This window comes from Enhydra lutris, unplaced genomic scaffold, assembly GCF_002288905.1.
Source record: "Enhydra lutris kenyoni isolate GAN:26980312 unplaced genomic scaffold, ASM228890v2 scaffoldscaffold33, whole genome shotgun sequence".
Classification (NCBI taxonomy): Eukaryota; Metazoa; Chordata; class Mammalia; order Carnivora; family Mustelidae; genus Enhydra; species Enhydra lutris.
This window is the reverse complement of record NW_019154117.1, coordinates 19,534,406-19,555,180: the sequence shown is the minus strand read 5'-3', so window position 1 is coordinate 19,555,180 and position 20,775 is coordinate 19,534,406. Positions and strand designations below refer to the sequence as shown.

At 42.8% G+C, this 20,775-nt stretch overlaps 1 protein-coding gene across 18 annotated transcripts in view; it reads right to left on the bottom strand.

Annotated features, from left to right (window-relative positions):
* The window catches only part of LOC111153482 (transducin like enhancer of split 4), a 144,329-nt gene extending 124,048 nt beyond the window's left edge, over positions 1-20,281 (bottom strand). For 12 of the 18 annotated variants that reach the window (XM_022512511.1, XM_022512513.1, XM_022512512.1 and 9 more), the window contains exons 1-4: positions 19,603-20,281; positions 18,641-18,738; positions 17,482-17,545; positions 16,273-16,317 (exon numbers count right to left, since the gene is read on the bottom strand). In XM_022512511.1, coding sequence (XP_022368219.1) covers positions 16,273-16,317; positions 17,482-17,545; positions 18,641-18,738; positions 19,603-19,647 — 252 coding nt within the window. In that variant the 5' untranslated portion in view covers positions 19,648-20,281. Of the gene's footprint in view, positions 1-16,272; positions 16,318-17,481; positions 17,546-18,640; positions 18,739-19,057; positions 19,235-19,602 lie in introns of those variants that run through there. The other 6 variants (XM_022512509.1, XM_022512510.1, XM_022512516.1 and 3 more) reach the window with 2 other exon arrangements.
* Positions 20,282-20,775: the final 494 nt, after the last annotated feature.

The following is a 20,775-nucleotide window of genomic DNA, read 5'->3' as shown; positions in this document are numbered from 1 at the left end:
GAAAAAAAAAAAAAAGAATGGAGCAAAGTTTCCACAGCTGATGAATAATTTAGAGAATCTGTACCTATTTTTAATGTTAAAAAACTTTAAAAAGGAAAAAGTCAAAAATCAGATAATTTGCAAACTCCCACTATTCTATCTATATAAAGGTAATGGCAGTAATCAAGCAAAAATGATGAAGAGAAACACTCTCTCCATACACTAACACAAAGGTCACACGCCTTCTTTAAAATGGGAAGTTCCTAAATCCACTGTCTGCAAAGAGTTGCCTGGCAAAGTCCATCCTCGCCTGGGTAGAGAATAAAGGCACAAATACAGGTCTTACGTAAAAGAATCCTTGAAGCTCTTGGCAGGAGTATGGATTTGGCAGGAGATGAAGGGAAGATATGGATATGAGGGCAAGAAAGATGGAGAAGCAACAAATTTACTTTTCTTTCCTCCTCTTCCTTCTATCACTCCCTCCTCCCTAGGTAGCTCATGGCCAGCATAATCAAGAGCAAGTTCCCCCTTCCAAGGTTTCCTTTTTCTATCAGCGGTACCAGGATTCTGCCAGGCTACAGGGTTCAATGTCTTAGGAACTCTTTCCTATGCATTTACACACCCCTCATCCAATGAACTGCTGGATCATTTGGGTTCCTCCTTGCGAGTCCCACATGCCTCCTCAACCCTGTCCCCCTCCAGTCCTCTCTCTCTTCACCCAGATCACTTCAGCCAACATTCACTGAACATCTGCTGTCATGGCCCATGCTAGCTGCTGAGAATAAGGCAACTGCAAAGCAGACATGTCCTTGCCCTACCGTCTGATTAATCTTCTTGCTTTCCTTCAATAGCCCACACACTATACTAGCATTCAAGGCCTTCTATAAATGAATCCCAAACCGGCCTTCCCCACCCACCATCCTTTCCCCTATCCTGATCAAGCTGTAAATGCTAACAAGAGCCTGAATATACACAGCTCTTACCCATCTATGTGGTTCTCACTTGGAATTATCCCCTTTCCTTTCTTCCCAAGTGACCCCCTCCTCTTTATGTCCCACTAAAATGCCCCTGCATCTATCTTGGAAATAGCATCCTTAATCCCCTCCTGACTCCCTCTCTTCTATGTCACAGTGCCATCCACACAATGCCTTGTTTTGTTTACATTGGTTTGAATCCCATAAAAAGACTGGAATTTCCACAGAGGCAAGCCTATCACCTCTTCTAACTTCCTAGGCCTCAAAGTGTGCCCTACAGGTAGTGTGAGAGCAATTAGCATTTGCTTGAAGAAGAATTCAAAGCCATCTCTGCCTCTGCCTTACATCAGAGGTCTCCAGCACTACCTTCTCTTCACCAAGGAACTCTCTCAATGTAGGAAGACTAAAACAACCTCAGGTTTAGGTATTATAATCTTCTTGATCATTGTAGGTCCCGTATTAGATACTTCATTTTGAGAAGCTAAGTATTTCCATCTTAGATAGTTTTGGGGTGAGCCTCAAACAAACATGGCAAAAGCAGGCCCCAAACTGGACAGTCAAATACAGGCCTCCCTCGTTTTATTACACTTCACTTTACTGTGCTTCGCAGATACTGCATTTGAGAGTTTGTGGCAAGTTGAGAGCTTGTGACAATCCAACATCAAGAAAATTTATCAGCGCCATTTTCCAACAGCATTTGCTCGTTTTACGTCTCTGCATCACATTTTGGTAATTCTCCCAATATTTCACACCTTTTCATTATTATCCTATTATGGTGATCTATGATCAGCGATTATGACTTGCTGAAAGCTCAGATGATGGCTAGCATTTTTTTAGCAAGAGTGCTTTTTAATGTGCATTGTTTTTTTTAAGCATTTTTAAAATGATACTGCACACTTTTAGCAGACTACAGTATAGTGAAAACATAATTTTTATAGGCACTGGGAAACCAAAAAATTCATCTGACTTGGCTTATTGCAATATTTGCTTTATTGTGATGGTCTGTAACCAAACCTGCCGGTACCTCCAAGATATTCCTGAATCAAGGAAAAAGATGTAGGATGATGTATCAATCTAAGCATGGACGCTGGCATGAATACCATCTCACAACCCGAATGCAACAAAGATCTTACCAGAATTTTCTCTATACGCATGCAAAATTGATGCAAAATATCTTGAATTCTTGCTTAGATTATAAGAAAATCCTATCAGTTTTGCTTAGAATCTGGTTAAAATAGGTCCAAACTTCGAGCCATCTTCCTCGGCCAACCACATCAAGCATTTGGAAACAACTAGCCATATTAAAAAGTCAGGTTTTTGTACATAAATGTACTATGCCTGACCCAGCCTCTCCTAAATCTGCCACCTCATAAATGTAAGGAAAGACTCACAAGGAGGCCGAGCTGCCAAACTGTCACCTCCACATTCCTGGAACCTACATAAAGGTGAAAGCCTAAGAAGGGCATTCTGGAATTTTGCAGGACACAATTTCTCCATTAAGAAGCCCAAACGAGCATTCTGTCCAAGTTAGCCAAAAAAATATTCAAGCAAGTAACTGTGGAATTGCCACCGTATTTTTTATTGGCCACTTTAGGTTAACTGTAATATTTTTTGAGGTTAACCAACATGGATGTACTTTGAGGTAATAAGCCACACTCCAAAACAATTCTATATCCCAAAAAATCAAAAGCTTTTAAAACAGTCACCCACATTCATAGTACAGCTCAATGGAATATACAGGGGGGAAAAAGTAAGTCCAAGTAAAACTCAGGTTCACGGATCAGTGCCCATGCATTCAAAAATAAAATAAATCCATGTTCCAGACCCACAGGCTACTGAAAAAACTCAGAGTCAGGGTTCCATTTTGTTTATTACAATGGGACCAGGACTAGACAAAGACAAGCAAAATGCACTTTGACCTCAGGAAGAGACCAAGTGAAAAGACAGAACTGCCCTGATCCCTCAACTGGGGCAAATCAGGCCAAGGTATGATGTTCAGATCTCAAGTGGTCCTGTCTATCATATACATCTTGGTACTAACCAAGTGAGTGTCCTTGACAATGGCTGAAATGACCAACTATGTTCAGCATGGATAACTGAAGGCTGATGAAGGACCAACTATTCCCTACAAGAGAACTAAAACTAATCTGGGACCCTCAATGAGTAGCCAGGACAAACAGGCCCCACTTAAGGCCAAGAAAACTTCCACTAGTCCAATAGTTTCAATGAAAAAAAATCTCCCTTCAGAAATGAAGAAAGGAAGAAAGGAAGGAAGAAAAGGAGGGAGGGAGGGAGGAAGGGAGGAAGGAAGGAAGGAAGGAAGGAGAAAGGAAAGGAAAGGAAAGGAAGAAGGGAGGGAGGGAAGAAAGGGAGAAACGATTGCAGGAGACCATGTTAAGATCCCCATTTAGAGCTTTAAATAACCCACTACCACCAACCTTACTCTTCCCAGCATTACCAGAAAACCTAAAAAGACAACCATGACTTGACATGTCCTCTCAAATTGACAGAATTAACTAGAGAAGCCAGGTAAGGTTGATTCTTGGCCTCTACAAATTCCACATCAGTAGCACCTCCAAGTTGTGACAACCAGAAGTATCTGCAGACACTGCCAAAACTGTCCTTGGGAGAAAGCAACTGCCCCAGTTTGAGAGCCCTGCTCTAGAAGTAGTTCTCAAACTCTTTCATCTGGGTCCTGGTTTCCTCACTGGATCAGTGAGTGCTAACGGGCTCCTTTTCCTTTTTCCATAGAAAAAAGCATACAATTTTGCAAAGAAGTCAAGGACCATGTTCAAGGATCCTTTAAAACCCAGCCAATGACCCTCATCCCATTTCTACCCCTAAGCAGGCAGTTTTTTAGTTCTCTGGACACTCTCATGTGGTTAAAAAAGGTACTATCCTGTTCTAGAGATTTCCTAGTCAGAAGTACAAAAATACCCATTGGCTGTGGTCATCAGACCAGGAGCCAGCAATGAATATCTTCAATAAAGATGAACCTATTGGTTCACTAACTCAATGCAACTTGTTCATTTAAAAAATATATATATATAGTATTTTTTCTTCAACCTGAGTAACTAAACCAAATGAAGGTCTTGCACAGGGCCCTGTAGCCTCGGCTGAAAAACTACCCCCAATCCACGTTTCTACTCAACAGTTACAGTAGTAGAAAGTCCTGAAGCAAACAAAAACAAAAACAAAAAGGAATTGTTTTGTATATTAGAAACTCAATCTGGAAACCACAGGTATTACTCATTAAAAGTGTTCCTTCCACTGCATATCGCTGAAGAAGTGTAGAGCCAAAACTGGACTGCCCATGGAAGGAAGCAGGGCCGGAGCCACACTGCCCATGAAGGGAATGGCAGCTGGCAGAAAACATGGCTTTGGTTAATAAGGAGCCTGCTTCGCCCCAACACCACACTTTCCAACAAGGACTAAGGGGCAAAGAACTTACTGATCTGAGAATTCAAAAGGTACTTTTCTGATACAAATACATACCCAAAAGGACTCACTATTATTTTTAACACTTAAGCTCCCTATGCACAGAATGTAGCAGCAGACTAGTACCAACGTACATTTTAAAAATAAAAACAATACAAAAAAAGCTTACCATATTAAAATGGTCACCTGGGAGGCAGGTATCACCACTGGTTCAAGAACAAAAACTCCAAAGCCAGACTGCCCAGGCTTGAATTCCCACTCTGCATCATACTAACTATAAAACCCTGGCAAATTTCTTAGCTGCTCTTGAAGTTAGTTTCTTCTAACATGGTGAGGACAACAAGATCCCTTCTCCTCAAGGATTATCCATTAAACAAATTAAGACATCTGATGGACTTACTGCATCACCTGGTACACAGGAGGTGCTTAATAAATATTAACTTATTATTATCATCAAAATTTGCCATACACACATAGGGAAAATCTGTAACTCTATCTAGTCACTGATGAGCTCTTAGCCTAGAGAAGGACTTGCAAGATACAACCGTAGCTATGGAAGAAACAATAGAGAACATGGTTCTAGGTTGTAAAATACTGGCAACATTGGGATTTTTCTATTAGCTGACTCCAATAGTCTAATACTGCTCACAGTCAGGTATGTGTGCATATATATGCAATATATACATAATTTCCTCTTACATAAAATTGATTCTAAACCCCAACTTAAATGGCATGTCTCTAATGTGAAACAATGAAATTAAAAATGAACCTTTTGCTAATGCTGGTGATTTTTAAATCATATGATGTTAGAGCTAAAAGATACCTTAGAAATAAATCATCGTCTGGTAATTAATCCAAATCCTACATTTTAAAATAGCCCATCACCAACTCAAGGACCTATGGCAAAACTGCAAAGAGAACACCTAACCCCTTATTGCCTATTTAGGCCTTTTTTTGCTCAGCACAAAGCAGAGAGAGTCCTAAGAGCTCAGAAACAAAACTTATACATAGGTGGTTGACATAGGTAGAAAGGCAATAAAATGGAAGAATGATACCCTTCCTTTAGTTATTCCAGCATGCACACATTCATTTCTTCTACTATGTTCTAGGAACTGTTTTAGGTGCTAGGGGTACAGAAGTAACAAAACACATTCTTCCTTTTCGGAGCTTATGCCTTAGTACAGGACACTTTACTATGTTTTTGATTCATCAACTCAAAAAGGCCAAGATTAACCATTGTCCCCTTTTATTTGCTTATGATTAACTTACCATAAACCAAGCTGAGAAGTGCAAACCCTCCCCCAAATAAAGGATCCCGGATGGGACAATGCAAGACACCCAAGGACTCAAGATCTCAAGTTCATTGTAAGCCAGTTTACAGACATGTTTTACACCCTGAGTGCCCCGAGGTAAACATCAGCTAAAGAAGCTGACATCTACGATGGATTCTGGAGGGGTAACAAATCCCAGGAGCTAATTACATAACAGTTAACAAACTACTATATACACTGGTATAAAATTATTAGATCTCAATATAAATTATACATTTCACAAGTTGTATTGTTAAGTTTTCTAATATATATGCCAAAATAAAAGCATAAAAACAGATGACTTTAGGGGTGCCTGGGTGGCTCAGTGGTTTAAAGCCTCTGCCTTGGGCTCGGGTCATGATCCCAGGGATGTGGGATCAAGCCCCGCATCGGGCTCTCTGCCTGGCGGGGAGCCTGCTTCCTCCTCTCTCTCTCTGCCTGCCTCTCTGCCTACTTGTGATCTCTGTCAAATAAGTAAATTAAAAAAAAAAATCTTTAAAAACAGATGACCTTAAAGAAATACTGGTATAACATATTTTTATATCACCTGTCATAGTGATATTACATAAGTCAGTGAATTCTTAACCATCTACTAATTAACTAAGGGATTTAATCATTTAACATCTATATCTTATTTTATTCCTCCCCAAGATAGGGAAAATGCTTTAGCGACATTATTGTGACTTAAATAATGGATGAGAAAGCACCTTGTAAAATACAAAGTACTATATAAACTTAAATATCCATTTCTACTCCTAGCTTCATTAGGTTAATTTTGGACTGAAAGCAAGCAAGCAAGCGACCTCTGAGAAGAGTTGTTTAAAGAGACTTCCTAAGACTAAAAAAAATGATAGTAAGTCTCAATTTTTAGTCAGCTGGTCACAGAAAATAACAAACCAAAACCAAAGGGCCATTTTAGACCAGAGCAGCTAACGGGGATCTCGATGTTCATTTATACTCTAATTGAAGCTGAGAAAAGTATAGTCCTGAGAAGTTCAAGTACTCAGCAGTATCACAAAGCTGGTCACTAGCAAGGCCAGAACTAGAATCGGAATCCCTGGACTCAGTCAAGTATTTGAGGGGAGACAGTAGGGTATATGGTGGTAGTAGAATATCCCAAACATAGCATTTGGAACATGGCAGAAATATGTACTATACAAATAATCTAAACAGAGTCAAACCAAGGACCTATTTCATGATGTTATTTAATTTCTGTATCTCGGCCTCCTGTTCATAGAGAAAATGGAAATAATTAGATACTATAATCTCGTAAGGTTATTGTGAGATTAAGTGAACTCTCACCCTCATGATAAGCTCTCTAAAAATCACTTACTGTTATGATTATTACTTTTTCGATAACACTATACCATCTCCACTAATAAAAAACTAAGAGGTCTCAGTCCCTTGAAAAGCACTAGACACTTGCACTTCTACTGATCTGGAAGATAGTCAGCTAAGCACATGACAGTGTGTCACGATCAGGCTCTCCCCACACTCCCTCAAACCACATGTGCATAGACTTATTAGCAGTGAAAGAATTCTTCAGATAAACAGTGACTAGTGATACAGTGACGTTCAAACTGAATTTTTAAATTCAGTTAGGACACGTTCATGTTTTCATCTTTAAAAAAGGCAGATTCCACATGCTCAAATACATGTGTTCTACTCTATCCTAACTCGCTCCCGAAAGGCACACCGAGCTCAGTCACTTTTACTTCCCTTTCCATCTGTCACTTTTCCCACAAACTTAACAAGTAGGCATCACAGGCCTAACTGGGCTTGGGAACTCCATTTTTGTTATCTTACAACCTAAGTAGTAGCCCTTGAAAATATTAAGTCACACATATTCTTGGCTAGCTCGATCTGTGAGTCTTCTCCCCTCACCAGGTATTTCCAGGGCACCTTTTGTGTGACAGGCACAGTTCTCAGTACCAGGGACCGCATGGAAAAGAGACACGCCTTTCCCGTTAAGCTTACATTCTAGGGGGGTAGAGGAGACTGGCAAGGAACAAGGCTGAACCTAGTATAGTGTTCGCATGGCATACTCTAGGAACACAGGAAAAGCCAGTTGTATTAGGCACTTTGCTAAAAGTGGATCTAGGCTTTAGGTTTTCGTTTGTGGATCCTAAGCCTCCCTTTGGGCAGGGCCCAAGCACTGGAAGGGTAGAGAGGAAAAGAAGAAGGCTCTGTACTCACACACAAACACCCAGATCAGATCTCTAGCTCACGAGGACACTATAACACCCACTGGACTGCCAACAGCATCGCCATGCTCCTCATGTCGCATACAGCCAAGAACATCGCAGGAACAGACACACTACTCTACTCGCTGTCTGGAAACAGCACGGTCAGTGAAGGGAGCCCTGGAAGGGAAGTCAAGAAGGCTACTTCCTTTTCTGCCAGCGACTCTCGCTATTCGACCTCGGGGCATGTTCACCGACCTGTGTGAACCCTAGGCTCCCCGCCCGCGTGCTGATCCTCCCGTACTGTGACACTGGGCTAGTCTCTTAAGCCCTTAAGCCTCAGTGTCATCTGTTCAAGGAGGCCAGCGGAATGACACCGCTTGGCAAACTGTGGAGTACTCCGCTGACAGAAGCTATTTAAATAAATACATGGATCCAAAGCTTGCTACTTGCTTTACAGGAACAGCAGGAAGATTAAGGAGAACATATAAAATCCTTAAGCTCCGTGTAAAGAGAGGGTGTTACAGGGCACTCGTGCTCATAATTTCTACAATTACTATTCTTTCCGGTTTTATTTCCTTGTATTTTCAAACTCCTTAACCAAAATAATCCACAAGCCTAGGGAAGCAGAAAACGCGGTCAGAAAGTAACAGTATCCTAATGAGAGTAACAGTCAGTGGAATGAGCTTGCTAAGAAGTCAGGAAGCAGGTACCCCTCTTCGTTTCCTCCACGGCTCACTGCCCTGGCTGTGGCAAGCGCCAGGCCCCGGCCGGGATCTGGGGTGTCCCCCCGCGGCCCGGCTCCGCACGGAGCCCCAGGCCCGCGCCAGGACAGCAGCCACCCCGGCTTGCCTCGAAACGCAGAAGCTCCCTTCACAGCACAAATCCTGAAGCACCTGTGCGCAGAATCCTCGAAAATATGACAAAGTAACACAACTGACCAGAAGACCGAGGACCTGAGGGGCGCCCCGGAACGTTTCTCTTCTGCTTCTCCAACAGTTCAGCTAAGAAAAGCCGCACCTTGCCCTCCCTCCACACCCTGGCGAGAGCACGGGTTACACAATGAAGCTCTGAGCAAAGTTTTGGCCCCGCTGGTGGAGAAATAGCATGGGCCTGGCGTAAACACTGGGTCACTTCCAATGAAAGCAGAGAAGGTGTATAGATCTGCGCTGATGAATGCTGGCTAAATCCCTCTTTCCAGACGTACAGCAACGACCACTGACAGCTGTTACTAAGGCTAAGTCAAAACAACCCTGACTTCCGGTCTTCACTAAAACTTCTGAAGCCCGGGGCGCCTGGGTGGCTCAGTGTGTTAAAGCCTCTGCCTTCGGCTCAGGTCATGATCCCAAGGTCCTCGAGCCCCGCATTGGGCTCTCTGCTCAGCAGGGAGCCTGCTCTCCCCCCCTCAACACACACACACTCTGCCTGCCTCTCTGCCTACTTGTGATCTCTGTCTGTCAAATAAATAAATAAAATCTTAAAAATAAATAAATAAAACTTCTGAAGCCCTTTCTGCTTAAAGTAGAGTAGTATCAATTTCATGCATTCTGTTTGCAGTATACTTAGCAGGGAACGAGTCTGGTCCTGAGCCTCACCCACTGCCACTGTCGGTGCAAACACTCAGCTGCCCCTCCCCCAAATACGCTGTCTCAGGGGCTTTTCTCCAACAGCGCAGCTCTGGCAAGTGGTAACTGAGCCACAAGACCACTGCTGTGCCACCCTCCCTGGAGTGCTAGGGTTTTTTAAGAGGAGGTGCGAAAGGGGATCAAGGGAAAGCACTTTCTAAAAAAAATCACATCCCCTCTACTTGCTCCGTCACCATCAAACCTATTACTGCTGTCCTGGAGCAATAAATCAGACTATCCAGTCCTATCAAAGGTAGTAAAAATGTCCTCATTAAACACACACACACAGACATACACACACATATAACTCCTAAGTGCACATTTTAAACATTTCATTCCCAATGGACTTTATCTATCCTACTGTACAAAAAGGAAAAAAAAAAAAAAGTAAAATTCTAGGAGAGAAAAGGGGAAATGAAGAATGTGAGAACATCACTCTTTGCCAACACGATCTCCAGATTTCACTATGGCTACAGCAGCGCCTAAAGACACAAGATAGTCCAACCCAGCTCAAAGGTATTATTACTTAAGATACAAAGAACTTTGCCCAGAAGATAAATAAAAACAATATCCAGTACGGATTAAGGGGCACTGAGAAGGAAAGATCCTTTTGTTTGAAAGCTACAAAGAAAATCTTTTATTAGTAAAAGCAAAATATTTGCCTTCATTTAAGTTTGAGTTGTGTGTGATTTCCTGCATCTAAGAACCTCTTTCTGAACTACAAAGAGGCCACAAAACATCACATTTTCCCCTCCCTGTTTTCCCCTTCAAAAACCCACAAGATGGTGATTAACAAACAGCCCCTTGTCTTCAGGCATAGTTTTAGAAGCCACAAGGAAAAGATAAAAGTTAAATGGAAGAACAAGTTTATAAACAAATGAAAAATAGGTTGCCCAGGGAGGAAGCAAACGCAGTCTTCATAAGCAGGCAGCTCTCCTCGCCCCACCTGCAGGAGACTGCCCGTGAAAGCGACCCTCGTCTTGTCACCCACTGAAAGCAATCTGAAGGACACTCCAGGGATTCTGGGTATGAGCCCAAAGTTCAGTGACTTCATGACAAACCCCAGGCCTACCCCAGCCTCCCAAGGGCACTCCATTCCTGGAACAAACTGGGGCCTGAATCTCCAACCCAGGACAGACCTGTCTCCCAAGAGACATCCTCCCAGGTAAATTCATCTGAATCCTGAATCCACTACCTAATAACTCTATCACCTGGTGCAGATCTGATCCTGTTTAATCACCCTTTGATTAGACATAATCCCTTTCTTAGGATCATTGTGAGAATTAAAGAATTTTGGCAGTGTGCCCAGATGAGCGGTAAGCACATGCCAGATATATAATAACATTCACTTTCACTGAAAGGAATTTCCAATTCCACTCAACGATCACTGCTTTAGGTGAACAATCTTCAGATACTCTATGAGAACTCAAAAAAAGAAAATTCAGAACTCGACATGTGAGAAGAGAAAAAGGGGAAACCCACGCCATCCAGAAAACACTAATTATGCACATACCCTGACAGGTTAAATTTCCTCCTCACAGATCTGCTTCTCATGAAAGCCTTGTGACAAGTAAAATGACAGCTCACTGGGTCCTGCTCAAGGAACTGCCAACTTGGTATCAACTATCCTAATACTAGATCCTCTCAAGAGTTTTGGGAAAAACATAAAATCTACATATTATCTAGATTTACTAAATAGGCCTGAGGCTGGGTCCCTACCCCAAAATGTCCAGATCAGACATGCCAGGGGTAAAAAACCACCACCAATAACCTGTTTGGTTAATATTAATTGTGAAATACTACTGAAGGCTAAGTAGTCCTAAAATAGAAGAGGTGGCTTTAAGCCTCAATGAAAAACACACACAAAAGCCCAAGAAGCCCCTCCCCCACCCTCTTCTAATTGTACCTGGAGGGTTTCTGCACAGTCATCAAAATTTTACTTGTAATCCCTTTGAGATTTTCCAGTGCAGCAGTGTGCACCCTCTGTTCCCCACCCCCTAGACTATTCCCTCATGTTTATAAAGCAACGAAAATCCTGTCAAGCAAAATTTTCATTGGTTTATTCCTTTTGGCTATAACATCCCACCTTCGGTAATCGCCCACTTTCATTGCCATACAAGAATTCAATCATCCATTGCTGAAAAAAATAATCAGTCACTGTATGAGAATACAACACACAGTCCCGAACACCTACTCTCTGCACCTAATCCTCCAAATCCAAGCGCCTATAGTCTAAGACAGGAGATGTGCAAGAAACTAGTAATGTTTTTTTTTTTAATTAGTTTTCTTAGAGGAAATCTGATCAAAACGGAACTTTAAACAAATGGACTTCCACTGCAAGCTCTGTCCCCAAATAAATTTACTGCACCTTTAGTGCACCCAAGTCCACTCAAGGCTGGAATGTCATGCCAGTCAGATATTACTTCAACCTCAATAAATCTCTTTTTACTCTTCAAATCCTAGGCTACTTTCTAAAATAGTTTGCTAAAAAAGCACCAACCTAATTAACAACAGCTTCCTCTGCAACAGTGGCCTTCATTTCACTTATTTACACATTAACTGCAACCTCCTTTTGGCCAATCCAGTCTATTCTCTGTACCATGCCGAGCCTTTTATCTGCCCTGGACAGCATTTTCTCCAGCAGATGAAGTAGATGCCGATTGATTTGCTGTCGAGCATGGTAAATTAATAGCAACAAATTGCTGAGGGCCCGTCTCGCTGCTCCACCATGCTTCGGCAGTTTTGCTTTATTTGCTCCATGATGGGCAGCAGTCGGCCTCTTCAAGTCAATTTCTTCTTAACAACCTGCAATACTTTTCAATGGTGAAAATAGAGCTGTTCCTTGTAAGTCAGAAATCAATATCCTATTGCCCTTAGAAAATGCTAAACAAGCAGTATTGGCAATCCACTTGGTACTAGAGGGTATCAGATATAATGCAAATCCATACTGCTTCCCTCCTTGTAGTTATTACAGTTTGCTAAAAGGTTCCTAATGTCATTTATCATCATTTACCATCGACCAGAGAGGCTATGATTATGATATCCTATCAGTTGGCAAGGCCCTTTCATTTCTATTCAATTAATATTTTAGGAGCACTCAAATGGTTGTGGCCCAAGTCTTGTAATAAAATTTACATGGCTTGCAGTGAAACAGGGGTTTTCCTGCTCTGATTAAAAAATAACAATTATGTATCTATACACACATACATTTACACACACGCATACATACACATATATACACATACACATGCGTGGTCCCAAACACACAGACATGTGTATACAAATGTGCAGTGTTCACTTCTTTTAGGTTCTAAATGTTGTAGGTTTCCAAAAGTTCCAAATTCTAAAATTCAAATACTAAGCTCTATTTTTTTTAGAAGCAAAAACAACCTTCAGACTACAGAATATTGACTATGAGAAAGTCCCGAGACATTCTCAAAATGCGGTATATTCATCTCCATTTAGACTTCCTATAGATGGAACTCACATACCTAATGTTCCTAATCTATATCCAATATTCGCTTTCTAAAGTGGTAACTGCTGCTGTCAGATTATATCAGGGAGGTCTTCTTTAATTACAGTGTTACGGGGGAAGGATGGGAACGGGCAGTATTTAGCAATGTTATCAAGTGCACGCATCACCCTGTTCTGCCCATGGCCACTGACCCATTTAGAAGCCACACTGTATTTATAAAGAGGAACAATCAGCAAAAAAAGTAACAACTAAACCATGGGCCAACTGGTCCATCCAGAACAACAGCAACAACAAAAAGAATACAAAAAACCCCACACTTAGGGAAATCATTAGGGAATAAAGGCCAACGTTCTTCCATTTAAAAAAATTCCAATATGAAGACATCACAATAAAACGTGTCATTTCTAACCATGTCCCATTTGTCAACTTCATGTTCATGTTGGAACTAAAGACAGTGGTGAAACATAAATTCACATTAGGGCCTAGAACAGTCCATTCTAACTTTTCTGTTTCTTTTTTTTTTTTTTTTCCAGCTTCCTCTGCTCAGTTCTATCGATCCCACTAAAGAGTACCAGAAATTAGATTCATATTTTATGCTCTAATTCCATGTCATGTCACCGAGTTCCCCTTTAAAAAAAAAAAAAAAATCAACTAATTCTACCAGACTAATGCTATTTACTCAGTTACCAAAATTTAAATTAATTATGTTCTCAAACATAATTGTTAAAAATTGGCAACATTATGCAGGCTTAATTAAGATTAAATCCAATTTACTAAATGTACTTTAATTGGTACTAATTACATTAGCTTTCATTTCAGAATGACAAATTCCCCATAGATTTCACTCTATAGTTCTCGATCAGAATCAACACAGGGTGACTGACGATGAACATCATACAGAAAGGGGAGGGCCCATAATACCAGACCCCCAACCCTGTTTTGTCCCTGCTCTGTGCTTTTAGCCTTTTATCAGTCTGCTAAGTCACAGAGTCATGACTCCATCACAGCCATCATTTTCTGTTCCAATGAAAAATTTCTCTAAAAAATACTCTGTGGTTGGCAGCAGCCAAGAAGAACAGGAGCGTTAACCAAAAAATACACAAAGGTTTCGAATATCAGGGCCACCAATTACTAGGGTACTTCCAAGGACTCCGGGGACTCCTACTCTTGAACCCTTCAGAGACACAAATCTAATAAGTGAATAAGCCTAACCCGATCTTGAGAACTAGGCCCAATTATGCCGCAGGGCAACTTCCCTGCATTATTGCTGCTTTCCATTACGAGGGTATCCAGCGAGTGCATCTGGAAGAGAGGCCAAGAGGAACCAAGGCTGTCTGCCTAGGAAAACAAATAAAGACAGATATGCCTCTGTGCTTAAGGGGGGGAAGAAAGAAAATATAATAAGTAGGTGGTTTGCAGGGCTGTCTGTATTTCATAATGTGATAAACTGCCCTCAGGATTCTTGATATGATTGAATTTAAAAGCAAGAAAAAAAAAAAGGGGGGAAATGTACTCTATTCTCAATTTTAAATGGATGGCATTTGAGGCCACCTGGACAAGTGGATGACAGAATTACAGAGGTACAAAATGTGTAAAATTAAGGAATCGCACATATCACCCCCCCCAAGAAATGCATACAATCAAATACAAGCTCTGTGTCTCTCAAAACTGCAAATTGTATAAAGAGATCTGGAAAGTGTGTGTTATGGTAAATAAGATACAGGAGGAAAAATAAAAGAACATTAATCATCTGGCACAATCTTGAAAAAGACACTAATTAATCTTGGATGGTGGGGTGAGGACAAAAAAAAAAAAAGAAAGAAAGAAACACATGTACAAGTTCCAGACCTAAAGTGCCATGTAATGAGCATAATTAACAAACTATATCTCTTATGTAAGTTATTCCTGTAAGGTAGAGCTAAGGGGAGTCCATACATAAGCTTGACGAGTTTCTGTTAAGCAGGAGATACTTACACTACGAATCTAAACAGACAGAAATGGCAAAGATGCTAAAATAAGCATTTAATTTTAATGTGCAGCAAAGTATACTATAATGTTAATATTGACATAATTAAATAGCTTATGAAGTAAAAAGAGTATCTGAAATAAAAGATCCTCAGCGTAAGTGACGACGCATCTTTTTTTCCAACTTTCTGTTCTCAAATACTGTTTCTCCAATGCCTTTTCCTGTCCACCAGTCATCTCTGACAGATCTACTACCTATAAGTATGTGGTAATTAAGTATATCAGAAAGGAATCTGTAAGTACTAAAGGCCTAATAATATGTGATTATTTTGTATGTTTTAAACTTAGAGAGTAATCGTATCTACCATGAGTATAAATAAGAAATGAAAAGCATTAAGTTTTCCCTCATCTTTTCCCAGCAGGTAAATACATACACACCTACTGTGAAATAGTTGATGAGACAGACCTGAAACAGTTTCACTAGGAGGTCATTAAAAATAGAATAATATTGCCAAGCAATATTTTTTATATACCTGTTCCTTTTCTACATAGAAAATTTAAACCAAACCCCATTTTACTCAGTTTCTTAAGGGGGGAAAAAAAAAAAAAGGGCTGTTTGAGTCATACCTCTCAACACTTTCTGACTAATCATTATCTTTTTGTTTTGTTTTGTCTTTTTCTTTTGGCTGAACTAGTTACTAGATGTGAAGGCCCAGTGCTAAGCACTATCACACCCTCCTATCAAGCTCAATTTACCCTGTACAAATTTTGGAAGTACAGTTACAGTTCCTGGTTAAGACCCAAATAAGGAGCCTCGGGGAACTGGTACCAGGATTTTATTTTACATCAATTTCTTTTGTAGCGACACAGATTTCATTGTGATTCTCCCAGCTCACCCTCTATCCATTCTTTCACACCAAGCCAAGGAAGGTTCCACACAATTTACAGTTCCTCTTCTTAATATTTTCTAAGAAAAGCCCTCTCCTATGACAGGTTTGCAATGCCCAAAATAACATAAATTAACTCCTTCAAAAGAAAAACAAGACATTTTTAAAAATTTAGCATCCTGCTTTTGAAAGTGGACAAAATTTAATATGCATTCAGACATTTTACGTCACGTTTTTAAATGATTAAACTCAGGACAAAATGCAAAAAGGATGGAGAATCACACCTAAAGATAGTATTCCCTTGAGTAGTCTTTCAAAATACAGGAAGTCACAAAAACATGCAGAATAAAATTGCAAAACATACGATTTTCTTTCTAAAGTGCACAGTATTATTATCATTTCAAATGGTTATAATGGTTATAAAAAAGTAACTTACCTGCTTGTGCATTTCTATATTCAACCCATAGGACATCTCATAATACTGTCAAAGAAGGGAAAGCAATTAATTTCGTGCCTTTCATCAGTCTCCCTAGTTTGTTTCAAATGCCCCAAGTATGTTTAAAACAAACATAAAAGCCTCACCTAAAGCAAAATATCCACAATACCTATGCTAAGGAGGAACTGAATAAACTAGCAGCCACCCTAAGACACAGACTAAGAGAGTAACTCACAAAACTAAGAAAATCAACCTCACACGTAGCGTTCTTAAAATCTCCAGTTGTCTATACATCACAAGCAGATGAATCAGTAAGACCTGTTGAAAATTTAGTACCATATGGACCCAAATTCCTAGGCACAGGGGGCAAGTTAATGGCGAGTGTCTCATACAAATGCTGATGCTTTCAAAGAACTGTTCAGAAAGGTGATGCTATTTCAGAGTTCCATTTCTCATTTTCAGCGTATTGCTCATGTTCATACATTCAAAGGAAAAAGGCTTGATAGGAAATGAATGAGTTACTCTGGAGCCTTTATGAACAAGCATAAAAACATGCTTGGTAAGACTTCTGAAAAAGCAGATCTGTTTTTTTTTGGATGTGTAGCGTAACTGTCATTACAGAAATTCTGGCAGAACAAATCGGTTATACAGGAGACAACAACACGCTTTAAACCAATGTAACACCGCAGAAATTGAAAACACACAAAACACATGCAAATACACACACACGTAACATAAAAAGCGGGAAAAATGTGAAAAGGTATCTGGTGTCTTTTGATATCCATCATTATTATCTAAAAGAAATGAAACCTTAAAAGTCAAACTGTATACAGAAAAACTGGTAAGACTGTTTGGAACAACAGCAATAAAACAATAAGGAAAACCACTAACGCAAAAACATTTTGCTTGTGACTATCGACAAAACATAAATGAAGGTCTTTTTTTCCCCTCCAGTCTATAAAAACAAAGCACAGAGGATTATACCCTACGCAGCTGAACTTTTTGAAAATTCAAATCAAAGCTGGTTGTCAGAGACAAGTTCTAACATCCTGAAATTACAGGCTGCTAATGATCACATTCCCACAACCCCAACTGCACTGGCACGCTGTGACGGGGATCTATCCTGCAGCCTCCAGCAATCTGAACAGATCCTTGCTTTTGGTATCCTAAACTAATAGGCACTTTGAATCTGTGACACAGTTTTCTTACCATGACATAATGCCGCTGCATCTCGGTCTTCTCACTGGCGAGTTTCTCACATTCCAGCTTCAGGCTGTTCAAGACATAATGAAATCTAAGTACAATGCAGACCTTGACTTACATTCTTCAAATGTAAATAGACATTCCCTCCTCTAAATCATCACCTACAAAATGCCAAATCAACGATCTTAAATAGCACCCTCATTACTGAAGAAGAAGTGGTGGGAGAGAAAGGGGTAACTGGAACCAGCCTGGACTTGCCCTTTCAATGAGGATCAAATGTGGGGTTTTTGTTTAAGAAAAAAATCCTCTAGACAATTTAATTCCGGAGCCGCATCCAGAAATGAACATTCACTAAATTCATTTAATGAAAGAAGAAAACAAAAATAAACATCAATGTGTACATACCCAAGCGCAAATTTAAGTCCCCCAAAATGTCACAAGGGAGTTTTTTTTTTCTTTAATGTTCCACAAAGAGATTAGTGAAAATATGAATCAATCATGTCTTATGAATGATGTCTTATTTGTTGCCTCCAAAACAGAGACAAGTTGAATACCACCACCCAGGGGCAAAGTGTGGATCGGGTTCAGTGGCTCGTTTTGGTTCTTGCATTTAAGAAATAAGAATTACACGTCATTAGAAAGCCAGCGAAAAGAAAAATATGTCAAAGGCACTCTAACAATTGCCTCTAAGAAGAAAACATTTTTTCAGCATAAAAGTAATGAAATCGCTCACTTGTGACTTCCCAGGGCTCTCAGCTCACGGTATTTCAGTGGAATGGCAGAAAAAAGTGAGACGGAATCAAGCCCGGAGTAATAAAGAACCAAGGAAGTCAAAAGGCCCCAGAATCTTCCCAACCTTCCATTCTCCTGGCCCCAATAAATCAATATCGAAAGTTTGGCCTCAGCATTTTCCAAGTCTCCCCAGTTTCGATTGTTCTGCCTCCTTTTTATTTATTTACTGGAGAAGGAAAGAATGCTTCATTTCTTTACACCTGCCTGAGTAAAAGAGGCCTTGACTTGCCCTTTCTGCCCACAAGTAAAAATGATAATATCACCTTTGTGGAGGCCAAAAAAAAAAGGGGAGGGGGTGTCTGTGTGTGTATGGGGGGGGGGGGGAGACAAGAGCTAAGCAAACAGGAGGATCAGCTAAAGTCAATATCGTTACCTGTGGTATTGAGCCTGTAAAAACTGAAACTCTTCCTTAATCCGATCACAGGACTCGGAAATTGTAAATTTAAAGGGTTGAGCAGGCTGATGCGGTGCCTAAAGAACAACAATAAAATATTTAATTAGCCCACATCACAGGCGAGGCAGGGAGATGGAGAAAACATACCACGCGGCGCTAGCGGGGGGGGGGGGGGGCGCGGGGGGGCGGGGGAAAAGAGGTTTAAACCCCCTCCTCCCGCCCCCCCCCCCCACCCCCCGGCCTCGCCACACAGCGGACAGGGACTGGTTTCTGGCTGGCCCCGGGCCCCCGAGTGCTCTAGCCCGCCCCGGACCCTGCGGGTTCGAGACCCCGCTCCGCTCCCTCGCCAACCGCGGGCGACCGGGGACCCGCGCGCCGCGCCCACTCCCACCCCACCCGGAATCGAAACTGGCCCGTCGGGGGGACTCGCGCCATGGCGTCTAGCCGCGGTCAGGTCGGGGGAGGAGGGGGACGCGGCCGCCACCCTCCGCGGCCGGCCGGCGGGCTCGCTCGCGCGTCCCCGGGGCCCTCGGCTCGAGGGGCCGGCGCCCCGACTCCCGAGCCGCAGCCGGACTAGCCGCGCCGCCGCCGAGGGCGCCCTCCCCGCCCCGGCGCGGAGTCGCGCCTCCTCCATAGCTCGCCGAACCCCCCCGCCCCGAGGAGTCGCTGCGCGGGGACGGGGAACGGCTCGGCGCGGCTTCCAGGGGCTTCAAAGACAACAATAAGAAAATGGCTACAACTCAATTGCCTCTCCGCACCCCCTCCGAGAGTACCACCGCGCCGGGGGGGTGGGGGGTGACGGCAGGCAGCTCCCCGAGCGGGCCGCGAGGCGCGAGCCGCCCTCCCCGCCCCTTCGGCCCCAGACACAACTCGGCGCGCAGGGGGCGACGCGGGGAATCCCCCCGCGCTCGGCGAGCTCGCACCCGGCCGCCCGCACTCACCGGGTGTCTGGTCTGCGGGTACATCTTGCTCAGGTCGCGAATCATCCAAACCGATTTAGTTGGCTGCGCTGGGCAGAGGCGCGCGGCTCATTGGCTTTAATGGCCCCGAGGAGGAGGTGGAGGAGGCGGCGGCGGAGGCGGCCGGCCGGGTCCGAGGGGCGGCTCGGGCGGTCCCGGCCCCCGCCGGGTCTCGCGTGACGCGGGCGGCAGGAACGCGCGGCGGCGGCGGCGGCTGGGTGCGGGCGGCCGGGCCGCTCGGCATTCCTCGCGGGCGTCACTGGCCCGCCGCGGGCATTGTCCGGCGCGCGTCTCCCGCGGCAACGCTCCGACGTTCGCTCCGCCGAGGCGCGCCCGCTGAGCCCAGCGCCGCTACCGCGCCGTTTCCCCGGGACGGGAAAAGTGCGAGCTCCGCGCACCAGCGCCCGCCGGCAGCGCCGCCCGCCCGCTCGCTCGCTCGTCCCACTCCAAACTTTTTTTTATTTGTCTTTTAATTGGTTGTTATTCCTCCGAATGAATGATCTCTCTCTTCTTTCCTAAAAGCAAACACAAACTCCTTTGGTTCGGAAGAGGTCTCGGCGGTGCTTTTTGGTTTCTCTGGAGATTTTTTCACTTCACAGCAACGATCTTTTAAAAAGGCACCTTTTAGCTTCTTTTACCACATCTCATTTCCTTATTTTTCTTCCTTCCTGTTTTCTTGTCTTTTTTAACCCCAAATTGAAGGGGATTATAAAAATAAAAGAGAGTGAAACGCTTGCGGCTTTTTTTTTTTAAATTCTCTCTCCTTTCAAACTCTGCGAACACCACCTCAAAATAATATACAAGTGTGTGAGAGAGGGGGAAGCAAGCAGCCAACAGCCCAAACACCCGCTCAGAACAGCTCTAACAACACGCTCTGTGTAGGTGACTTCTTTGACCAAATTTAGCAGCAGCTAATCATTAACATTCTGATACATATTCACAACCGTCCGCGGAGGGACCGCGGAGCATCCCGGGAGATGTAGTCCACCCCCAGCGACCGTGGTCGAGGATTCGGCCAGATTGACTACAATCACCGGCCCGCCACGCGACCGCTCTGGGGCGCTCTTCTAACGCCCCGCCCACCATTGGCGCGGTAGGTGTCTCCAGCAACCAATCAGAGATGGCTGAACATTAATCGCCGTTCTGTGTTACTGC